Source organism: Trachurus japonicus, chromosome 4, assembly GCF_045865225.1.
Source record: "Trachurus japonicus isolate A0001 chromosome 4, Traja_1.0".
NCBI classification, from domain to species: Eukaryota; Metazoa; Chordata; class Actinopteri; order Carangiformes; family Carangidae; genus Trachurus; species Trachurus japonicus.
In genome coordinates this window covers 7,783,809-7,795,842 of record NC_140910.1, presented here as the reverse complement: position 1 = coordinate 7,795,842, position 12,034 = coordinate 7,783,809, and the positions used below count along the sequence as shown (strand labels likewise).

The following is a 12,034-nucleotide window of genomic DNA, read 5'->3' as shown; positions in this document are numbered from 1 at the left end:
TCTTCAACAGGGGGTCTGCAGGGGGGGTCGTGGATTTTTTGGTTGAGTAGACAATGTTTTATATCTTTTAGTTTCAAAAAGGTTACTTTGAAGCTCCTCTGCATGATTATCATGCAATTGACAAGCATAGTTGATCAGCATTGGTATCAGTTAACAAGGTGTGTTTATAAATGGCAGAGTCATGGTCACCCACTACTCACTGTACCTTGCACGTTTAAAATAAAAAAAACATGAATATATGAACCTGGATATTATTTGAATAGCTTAGTATTGAATGCACAATAACAAGTTATGTTTATACATGGCACTGGGCCCAGTTTAATGTAATAAACATTTTTTTCAATATAGTAGGGGTCCCTGCTCCATTTCTCCATCAGTTTGGGGTCCTTGGCCTGAAAAATGTTGAAGACCCTTGCAATATGATATTACCCACATAAAACTCACATAGCACTCAGAGCAGCCCCAGTTAGAGCTGTCAAACTGTTAATATTTATCTAAAGAAATTGTTAAAGAAATAGTCTGAGTTGTTTTAGAAATACTCTAATTATTTTACAGCTATATACTTAGCGGTTTAGCTTAGACTTGGCACAGGGGCAAAGAGTGAACCTCAGTCTGGTAAGAAAATAATTTCCCAAAATATCAAACTGTCCATTTATTATTATCATTGTGTGTGTGTGTCTGTGTGTGTGTGTGTGTGTCTATTTCATTATGTTTTCTATTTGCTCTGCATCGCGGTTGCTTGCTCACAGATAATCTCAAGGCTAAATTTTATCAGATGATTTGCAATTTAAACCACACTTGCCTGTTTCCATGGTGATGAAACCAGTTCATGAGCCCATTGCCATAGGAACCAAAACAAAATGCAAGACATCCCAGTGTTCCTCTTGAATTAAAGAGGACTATTTCCCTTTCTCTTTCTTTTTTCCTTCTTCTTGTTGCTGCAGGTGCCTATCCTCGACTGTCTCTGAGCTTCAAGCTGAAGAGAAACATCGGATACTTCATCCTGCAGACATACATGCCCTCCATCCTCATCACCATCCTATCTTGGGTGTCATTCTGGATAAATTATGATGCCTCAGCTGCCAGAGTTGCATTAGGTATGATGTGTCCCATGCAATAGATTGACCTCAGGTCTGTAGTTTCACCTTCAGATAGATGTCTTTTGTGTTTTATGGGTTGAGCCTGTAAGGTTGTGAACAACTTCCATCCCAAAGCCACGATCCTGACAGGAACCAGGATATCGCCACACACAAAATGATCTTCTTTAAGCAAATGACTCCATCAGACATATTTATTAGTCGAAAATACATTGTTAGATGACATCTCACTAGTATTTATAACTTCAATTCAAGTACCTGTAGATTACATGTCTGACATGTGCATGTGGATATACCTGAGTGTGCACATCCTGCGACTGCACACATATTTGGCTTCCTACATATTCTCCAACCACAAACCCAGAAAAGCAGCAGTTTATATCAGTATAAACACAGACTATCCAGTATGACTCAGCATGAACTAGTTCCATATTATTGTAGCTTTATTTAAGTTGTTATGTTTGTATGTTAAATAACTTCCTTCAGGCAGTTCAACATTATGTCAAGTTAAATGTATGGTGCAAACATAGTGTAAAAAGCAAATTGCACACCACAGTCATGTAGCATTAAATATGAAACACTGTGGACATGCACAAGGTGAGATAGAACTATTGCTAAAATGGCAGTTGTCACTTCCTGGGGTCTTATACTACTTGCCCTTTTTCCATGACATACCAGGGTATGTGCTCTGTCCACAAAGGTTTCAGTGAACACCTTCCCCTGTGTGCAGCTTCACTGATTGCCTCTGTCCTGTCTGTTTCCAACTAATGGGTAGAATCAAGTTAGAAGTAAATCAAATCTAATGCTGTGATAGAAATAAGGCACATGGAGCAGGGAAAAGGTGAATACTTACCATCAAGTGTCAAACGAAGAACCATTACACCAAACAGAGACAACAGTGAAAGATTGCTTTGATATAAACATTGACAACAACACTTCGCAACTTTTGTGTTATGTAGATGAAAAATAACTCTTTCCCCCCAAAGGAGGCTCATTTTCACTGCTCCAACTCCACATTTCTCCTCAGAATGCGATTTGCAAATCTCTCCTTTCACTTTCCTCTCGGTCATTTGCTAAGCACCAGTATGATGGTGCTTTGCTGCAGTTGTAAACTCTCTTACTCACTCAGGTAGTATAAAAAACAGGAAAGAAAAGCAAGAAATGGCACTGAAGAGGGAGGTAATGAGGATGTTCTGAATTGATGGCTTCGCAGTAGAAAATGTGAGTGTGTTGTTATACAGGATATGTTTATGATTGATGGCCACTCTTCCCACACAGAGTCGTTATACTGTAGAGAAAGTGTTCGCTGTGAGATTATGTCAAGATCATGAAATTTACCACACTGTGACCTGAGAAGATGAGAAGGTTGGGTACTGTTGGCCAGCACAGGACATAAACAGGCTGTAATCTCTCCAATATGTTCCTCGGTTGTTAAAACATTTAGAAAGAGGGAGGTGAAACAGGGTATATCATGATTATGCATAATGTGAAAGTAGGTGCAGCAGAAGTGAAATCCACAGGGAATCATCAGCTGAGTTTGCGGTCTCCTGTGTGGTGATTTTTAGCCTCCTTCAGCTCTTTGTTTTGGTGTCACAGGATCTATAGTAGCTGTTTTTGCTCTGGTTCATTCCTACAGCTCGAGATATTAAAAGTTTGGTTTATTTCATTGAGGGGGGAACGTAGAAAGTTGTTAATGTAAGTAGTTTGCACCCTGGTGGCTCACTGCACCTGTCTGTTTAAAGGTAGAAAAAAAAAAAACCAAAAAGTGTCACCTATTGTTGCTAAAGCCAAGGTTGTGTTTCAGCTTTAGGTTTGTGGACATGGCAGAAACGTATTATCACATCTGTGTGTCCCGTTAAGTCTGTTGAGGCAGCTGCTCTGTGCTGCAATAGGAGACTGAATTAGATCTGCGACTCACACTTTCCACCGGCCTCTGGGACTGAAACAAACACCAGCTTCAGTTCATCACTGAAAAACACCCCACCTCCCCTAATTGCATTGATCTCTGCTAGAATATTTGCCTTAATGGAAATCCTCATTCAGCATCAGTGCACTCAAGCATTGTGTAAGAAGGCGTGCCGTCCTGCAGCATTCATTAGACACCAGTAGTGAATGGACAGTGATGAGATGGATGTGGTGCATCTCAGCTGGGCCTGGGTCATCAGCTGGATCTGGAGGCATCTCCCCGGGTTCAGACCTGTTCAGGGAACACTATCCTCAGAAGACCACTGTCTGAGACACGAGAGGATCGATGCAATTTAGGAACCATTTACACTTATTCAAATTCAGTTACGTGATGATTCACTCTAGGTTTCCATTCGGTCTGCCATTATGGTGAATATCCTGAGCAAAACTAAATTTGAAGGGATAGCTTATCTGCCAAGCCTCTTATATAAGCAGTGGAAAAATTACGTTTGAAGGGGGACATCATGAGATCATTCTGTGTGTTTACTTAAAATATCACTAAGGTGCAGTGGTACTGTATCTCACCTGGTTAACCCTTGTGTTATGTTCACATTTTGGACCCTTTGGAACTGTTCGGGTCAAATTGACCCGGAACATTATTGTTGGTTTTAAAATAAATATAGAACTAAATATTTACATAAAAAAACTCCAACATATATTTTCTTTATCTCAGTTCCAAACAATATAGATAACATACATGAATCATGTTTGCAATTAATCTCTGCTAGATCACATTTAACAATGGAAGTGTCATTCGTTTTTTGTGATAAAGTTATAATGTATGTAAAAAATCCACTATAGTAAAGCCTTGGATAGCATAAATCATGTTTATCTATGAAAAATAATGTGTCTGTGCGTGTGTGTGTCTGTGTCCACTGTCCATGTGTGTGTCTCTGTGTGTGTGTGTTTGTGTGTCTGTGTGTGTGTCTGTGTCCATATAAGTGTGTGTGTGTCTGTGTCCATGTGTGTGTCTCTGTGTGTGCGTGTTTGTGTGTCTGTGTCCATGTCTCTGTGTGTGCGTGTGTGTGTGTCTCTGTGTGTTTGTGTGTGCGTGTTTGTGTGTGTCTGTGTCCATGTAAGTGTGTGTGCGTGCGTTTGTGTGTGCGTGCGTGTGTGTCTGTGTCCATGTAAGTGTGTGTGTGTCTCTGTGCATGTGTGTGTGTCCATGTGTGTGTGTGTGTGTGTGTGTGTCTCTGTGTGTGTTTGTGTGTCTGTGTCCATGTAAGTGTGTGTGTGTCTCTGTGTGTCTGTGCGTGTGTGTCCATGTGTTTGTGTGTGTCTGTGTCCATGTAAGTGTGTGTGTGTCTCTGTGTGTGCTTGCATGTGTTTGTGTGTCTGTGTCCATGTAAGTGTGTGTGTGTCTCTGTGTGTTTGTGTGTGCGTGTGTGTGTTTGTATATGTGTGTGTGTTTGTGTGTGTCTGCGTCCATGTAAGTGTGTGTGTGTCTCTGTGTGTTTGTGTGTGCGTGTGTGTGTTTGTATATGTGTGTGTGTTTGTGTGTGTCTGCGTCCATGTAAGTGTGTGTGTGTGTGTGTATCTGCCTGTCTGTCAGTCAATGTATTTCATCCGGGTCAAATTGACCCGAACATCCTATGAAGGACATAAATGCGTAGGGGTATTGTAGCATATCATGTCAATATTTTTTTTTTCTTTCACACGTTCTTCACATAAAATAAGCCAAGGCCATGGATTTTCAGGTCGAAAAGTCGTATCCTTGTATATTTTTTCTTTCAGTAAAAATTTGAAACGGGTCAATTTGACCCGAACACCACATAAGGGTTAAGTGTTTCCTCGCTGCAGTGGCCTGGCTGGGAACACCCTCACCCACTCTCCCCCTGTCTATCTCCACTGTCCAAGTGAACGAAAGCAAAATGCCCCAAAATAAATCTCGCTATTGCACAGTTTTATATCAAGTAATTGACTATTTGGTAAACACCCTCTCATTAAATATTTATGTTGCTGACTAGAACAACCACTGGCAGATTTATTGCAGCTAGCTAATTAACATCAGCTAACATCAGCTTGTTGAAAACACTTTCTGAAAGAAGCATTGTATAATGTTTCAGTCTCCTTTATTTTAAATTAAGAACCTGTAAATATACTTAAGTATGCACATGATGATAAAACACTGAAGCTGCATCCAGGCTAAAAAGTTAGCACCCTCATGAGCTCATGATGATCTGTTCACTTATCTGATAAAACAGTCAGTTATTGTGCTCCAACGCAGCCCTGTTGTGGCTCTTCATGTTAAATTCTTGTTGGTATTTCATTTATTTTCATAGCTCGTCCTGCTTTTATTGTGAAACTATTTCACAATAAAAGCTGGACGGGCACTAGCATCGCAGCCAGCTCGGTGGAATTACTGAAGCCTAGATGCTAGCTGTGAAAGTGCCCTTTTTTTTTTAAATATAACCTCGCTCGAACACCTCCAATGAATGAGGTTTGCTTTTCAAGTGGCCATTTTGAAGTATACGTTCCTCTTTTGGCCTAATGTTTTTTGGCGTGGGAAGGCTAACACAACACTCTTACAACAGTAAATGCACAGCACCCTCTTGCAGCACTTTGACATTTTAGCTCAACTGCTAAAAGGCCATCGTAATCACTTCTTAATCTGTCTGTCAATATGTTTTACTGATGTCAGAGACAACTTTGAGCCCGCAGCACTGCAGCGAAAATATTTCTGCGGTTTGTTGAATAACCCTCTCTTCTGGGCTCGGAGAGAGTTTAGATTCTTGTTCCTCCCTTTGTTATGCAGAAATCAATGCCATGTACCCACAGCGCTCTTGACACCCTCACACGTACTGTACAGTGGAACATTTTTGCTTTAATTATGTAAGGCTGAATGGACAGAAATAGACACACTGTCCAGGCTGGTGAGCCATGCAGGAGACACAAAAACAACACAGACACATATATTGTTGATGATCTATTATCAAGAGGATTAAGGCACTGTAGTTTATTTAACTGCTGCATTTGCTTTGTTTGCTTCGTGAGCTGTATCACATAATTTATTATAATATTATAATCAGATTTGGGGGGAAATGGATCTGCAGCTGATGAAGATGACTCATGTTTAGACCTTGACAGAAAGATGCAGTGTTTTCTCTTCATGAGCTAATACCATTCTTATTAAGTGTATACCTTCATTTTGGAGATCACATTTTGGGTCATGATGAACTATTCTACCCCTATAATTTAGATTGTTTTGCAAATAAATTTTATTTAAAGATGCAATTACAGAAACTGAAAAGAGCTTGTTTTGTTAGTCTAGCAACCAGAACTTGTTATGTGACCTTTTTATTCATCCACATCCACTCATTGCAGACCTTGAGTCAGTGGTATTACTGACTGGTTTCAGCAAATAATTAGAATTCACACCATAGCTGCTGGGGTGAATGGAGTCCACTTCACTCTGACTGACATGGTATTGATATAAAACTGATTCAAATTTGTCATACAACTGGAATAATACTACAAGTCTACTTTATTGATGCTAGTTTGTCTTTCACATATGATCGTGATTCCAGTACTAAAGGGGCATACAGTGGAGATCAGATGTATATATGTCATTTATATTATATTTATCAGTTGCTTATGTCATCTACTGGCTCTAGAGATTCTGGGAGGAAAATTGACCCTGTTATAACCTTTCATTATTATTATTATTATAATTTTTTTTTTTTTTTTTTTACAGTTTGTCCTTTAAGCTTAGCTTGAACTGCAGGACAATACTCAGCAAAAAGCTAAAACTAAACATGGGAGAACAACTTTTGAAAATGGTGGTAACAAAGTTTAACCAGGTCATTCTTTTTTTAAATTTATGTTATGACATTTACATAAATTTACCCACAGAGTGTTACGTCAGCAACGTCAGCTAAGGGCAAAATCCTTTTTGCATGTAAAGGTGGCTGATACAGAAAAGGTCAGTGGACTGATGAAGCACAGGTTCCAGAGAACTTCATGTTACAAACTCTAGCAGAAATAATAGTTTGACATTACATGTTGAAAAAACTGATTCATGTTCGTGATTTATGCCTAAAACAGAAGAAAAAACCTCGAGCAAAATGTAATGCCATTAACCGCTCTAAGGTCAAACTGGAAGACATTATCTGTGCCTCATGACTCTGTAGTTCATATTCAGGTTACTTGTGCTTTCATAATGTTCAACATGATGACTCTAATGCATTTTCTGCTTTCAGGGATCACCACTGTCCTGACCATGACAACCATTAATACCCATTTGAGAGAGACTCTGCCTAAAATCCCCTATGTCAAAGCTATTGACATGTACCTGATGGGATGCTTCGTGTTTGTCTTCCTGGCTCTGCTGGAATATGCCTTCGTCAACTACATCTTCTTTGGAAGAGGTCCTCAGATGCAGAAGAAGCTGGCTGAGAAGGCACTGAAGGCAAATAATGAGCGGGAGAAATTTGACAGGCCCAAGGTGAGAATTACTGCCACCCACCACCGACATGTGAATCCAGTTACACTCATCAATTCACACAGGTCAGCAGGGAGGAACAGAGGTCTTGTTAAGGTCTATGGGCAACGTCAGGAAAATGTAATTAATACTCACAGGGCCGGATTTCAAGGCTGAAATTCATAAGATGATGATGATGATGATGATGATGATGATGATGATGATGATGATGATGATGATGATGATGATGATGATGATGATGATGATGATGGTGATGATGATGATGATGATGATGACAACAGTGTTAGATGAATTTAAGCTTTTTTTCAGCTTCTTAATATTTTAAGAAACTGTTTTCTACTGTAACACAGCAGCTTAACAAACAACAAATACATATAAACAGCAGGCGAGTCTTGGTCATTAATGTTTTGGCTCAATCCTCCTTTTAATTTGAAATGTGTTGGCACTTCTTTTATCAACTCTATTAAATACTAATTGATGAGTATTTTTCGCAGCTGCAAACATGAATTAGACTGATGTTTCTCATTTGTGTGATGTGCATGATGTTGTTAAGGCTCTAGTGGTACATTTGCAATGTGCTCCGTCATGAAACAGCCAGACTAGAGCTCCTAAAAATAGGATATATTTGTTGTGATTTTGACATATTGTGATTTTAGTGAAAACTAAACACAATAATGGAAAATATAGCCTACAGTAAATATAATACAATACAAATGTGCACATCGATCAATAATGTTGCAATGACAATTGCCATTCCTATTTAAACAAAGCCACGTTTTACCTTTCAAAAAGCTAATACACATGTATTTTTATTTTTGAAGATGGCAGGATTATACGTAATATATTGAAACTTATACTGTCAACCAGTGCAGTAAGTTTTGATGATGATGTCAACAAAAATGAATGATGGTTGAACATGGAAATGAAAATGAAGATATTTTAGCTTTTTCATGCACAGCTCGGGCATAAAGGAATGTAAATTTGATGAGGTAATTTCAAAGTGATTGTCCTTGGTGCTTCCTTCCTGAGACACACCTGCCACTGTTTCTCCTCCTCCTCCTCCTCCTCCTCCTGAACGTGTCTAACTCCTGAATGAAGCTCAGACAAAGGGGTTTGTGTTTGTGTGTCTCTCCTGGCTAGTCCATTCTGGAAGGAGGCAATTGCAAGTCTTCGTCTCTTAAACAGTCCAATCAGGTACACGGGCGTCGTCACTCACGACGGGTGAGTGTCTGTCACTACCTGTTGTGTCACATCTGTGAAACCTTGACTGAAACTTTGCTGCTGCAGGGCAAAGTTTGACTTCCTCATTTAACAAAGAAACATGCTTCATCGCAGCATCTCTATCCCATTTCTACCAGCATCACCATCACATGCACTAGCAGCATTTTCCTCTTGACATCACCTTTCCCTCTGTGGTGTTTTACTGTCTCTACTGTAAAGTATATGTTTGTGGGTTTTAATCACTCAGACCAACATGCCTGTTGGATCAATGCATCTACTTGCTGACTTACTAACCATTTTCTCTGAAATGTGAAGTTGTGAAGAATGTGTAGTATTTCACACCCCATATAACTAATCTACACAATCCAATTTATACCAGTGAAAAAAAAAACACTGAGGGATTTGATTTTTTAATTTTTTTTTTTTATCCTAGTGTAGCATATTAGGTAATAACTAGGGCCGGGACTTTAACGCATTAATTACGATTAATTAATTACACAAAAATTAACGCGTTAAAAAAAATTAACGCATTTTAATCGCACGTATTTAAAAAAAAAAATTCAATTTTTTTTTTTTTTTTTTCAATTTTTTTCTCACGTGTGTCTACGTGCGGTGCGCCTGCACGCGAGAGAGGCGGCAGTTTGAGAGGCTGACTGGCAGAGATGAGAGCTGGTGAAACGCTAGTATGGTTATTTAAAACACCATCTCTGATCTCTGCCTGCACATAGATACACAGACACGGGCGCACGCTAAATGCGCTATATAGCGCTAACTGCTCAGCTGCAGCGCTATATCTATGACCTGTCACTGTCACAGGTGCATCTCATCTCATTATGATAGGACTTCACCCTCAGAGCTCTGTCTTCAGACTGTCCTGACCTGTCCCTGAACATCACACAGGGACAACATGGAGCTGCCTGTGTGATTGGTTACTGAGTTTTATTAATGTTTACATCAGGCTGAGTTCAACAAATCAGTTTATGCTACTGTGATTTAAGTAGCCTAGTTAAATACTACAGTAATCATCATAGTGTATTGGAAGGAAAGACCATTTAATCTGTATGTATCAAATATCCATTAATGAATTAATCGATAATTTGCATCCCTAGTCTTTTGGTCTTGGTTAAGTACCTTGAATGCTTAAGGTTATGTATTCAGTCATTCAACTATACTAAAATCCATGTGAAAAAAAAATGCTTCTCACTGTTCTCAGGTCAAATATTTATATGCGATTAAAATGCGATTAATTGCGATTAATTAATTACAAAGCCTCTAATTAATTCGATTAATTTTTTTAATCGAGTCCCGGCCCTAGTAATAACATCTCCACTGAATTCAAACTTATTCACACACACACATAAACATATAATGACAATGACAATGACATTGAGCAAAAAAATGTCAAGATTTAACGTCATTCATTCACTAAAAATTAAAAAGTCACAGGTAAATTTCATTAAAAGAAACGCCATTTGTATGTCATATCATGTGATAATAAGTCTTGTCAAGCATTAAGATCAATACAAAATTTGCTGGAGTGACACAGACTTCTCCATTAGGAGTTTATAAGCTGAGTGCAGGGTAACAGACAGAGGTATGTCCAATTTGTGGCTTGTTACAACCCTGCAGTGTCCATCAAATTATTCCTTTTATGTTCCACCTTGTTTCAGGCAACAATTAGACCAAGACATAAATTGAAGTGAATCAGGTGTCTTATTTGGAAAATACCTAAATAATTGAGAACAGGGAAGGTCAGTTGTCTCGATGATAAAAGGTCACATGTTTACATGAGAGATAGTTTACGGCAAAATGCAGCAAAGTCGATAGAGCAGGAAAACAAATATTCACCTTGTCAGTTCCTCGTTGTTATATTACTGTGTACATCCTGTACCTCTGGTTTTTGCCACACGGGCCTGAATGATTTATTTGTTTTTGTGTGGGAAGAAACAGCTGTCATGACATTAGTATTAGAGCCATCCAGTTCAACCTTGAGCTGATTTGTGAGAAGTGATTTAACTTTGGGACAGGAAACCTGCTTTTGAAGGCCGCTCTCCATTTCCCGGGCTGTAATCCGTCAGCCTGCAAGACGATGTCGGCCCCGGGGCCTGACGCGTGCCGCACATGTGTCATCAGTCACCGAAGCCTCAGCTCACAGCCCCATTTTTAACACCACCCCTGTCTGTTGTGCCTAGGTCGACTCCCAGGGGAACATTTTGCTGACAACCTTGGAGATCCACAACGAAGTGGGAGGGAACGAGATCACAACCACCGTGAGCGAGAGCCACAACTCTTCCTCCATGGTGTTCGACAACTCGGGCATCCAGTACAGGAAGCCGAGCGTACCGCAGGAGCCGGGCCGCCTCAGCCTGGACAGGAACGCACATCCAAAGAAGACACGTCTGAGGAGACGGTCCTCGCAGCTCAAAATAAAAATCCCGGACCTCACCGATGTGAACGCCATCGACAGATGGTCACGGATAATATTCCCCTGCACCTTCTCCTTCTTCAACCTCGTCTACTGGCTTTATTATGTCAACTGATGCACTGATGTTTTTTTTAAACCTGTGTCTGTCTCATTCTTGTTTTTGAGTGAGAGGAGACAAGATGGCACAACCATAATAAACTTTTTTTTTATTGTAGCAGATGCAGACTGATGAGAGACCTGTCTCTCAGACAGCGTGCGTCCGTACGTGCACACTCACAAGGGTTTATCTACAGAACACATGTTTTACAGAGACTTTGATGACTCGGTGCTGACTCATGTGGAGACCTGGGGCCCTGGACAGAACCTCATGGGTTGAAGCGCAGACTGAACGATTATTTACACTGCTGTAGGTCAGTTATTACAACTGTACCCATGATTTGAATATAAAATGTGGTTGTTATAATGTATTACATTTGACGACTGACAGATGTTACCAGTATTATTACATTCCATTATTCCCAAGTTACTGTGGACAGATATGACACAGGAAACTCAGTTTTTGATCTGGAAACAATTTGTACTGGCACTAGATGAAGAAAGATGAAGGAGTAGTTCAACATTTTGTTAAATGATTTTTTATTTTTTTGCCAGAAGTGAGATGAGATGATAGACACCACACTCATGTCTGTACAGCAGATACAAGCAGGCAGGAATAGGAAGCAGACGGAAACAGCCAAGAATATTTCCAAAAATGTTTTTAATTTGCCTTGGAGTTGATCCTGCTGTGGGGCTGCTGTGACCTTTGCCCTGTGATTAACATCGTCTAAAACACTGTGTCAGGATGTCAAAAGTCACTGGTTTCAGAGCCCAGTTTTGATTAACAAA

The 12,034-nt window shown here is 39.7% G+C and overlaps 1 protein-coding gene across 4 annotated transcripts in view; it reads left to right on the top strand.

Moving 5' to 3' along the window:
• Positions 1-11,503, top strand: part of gabrb3 (gamma-aminobutyric acid type A receptor subunit beta3) — a 49,700-nt gene extending 38,197 nt beyond the window's left edge. For 2 of the 4 annotated variants that reach the window (XM_085773691.1, XM_085773692.1), the window contains 4 exons: positions 945-1,097; positions 7,262-7,506; positions 8,644-8,724; positions 10,917-11,503. In XM_085773691.1, the coding sequence (XP_085629817.1) occupies positions 945-1,097; positions 7,262-7,506; positions 8,644-8,724; positions 10,917-11,264 (827 nt within the window). In that variant the 3' untranslated portion in view covers positions 11,265-11,503. The remainder of the gene's footprint in view (positions 1-944; positions 1,098-7,261; positions 7,507-8,643; positions 8,725-10,916) is intronic. The other 2 variants (XM_085773693.1, XM_085773694.1) reach the window with 1 other exon arrangement.
• Positions 11,504-12,034: the final 531 nt, after the last annotated feature.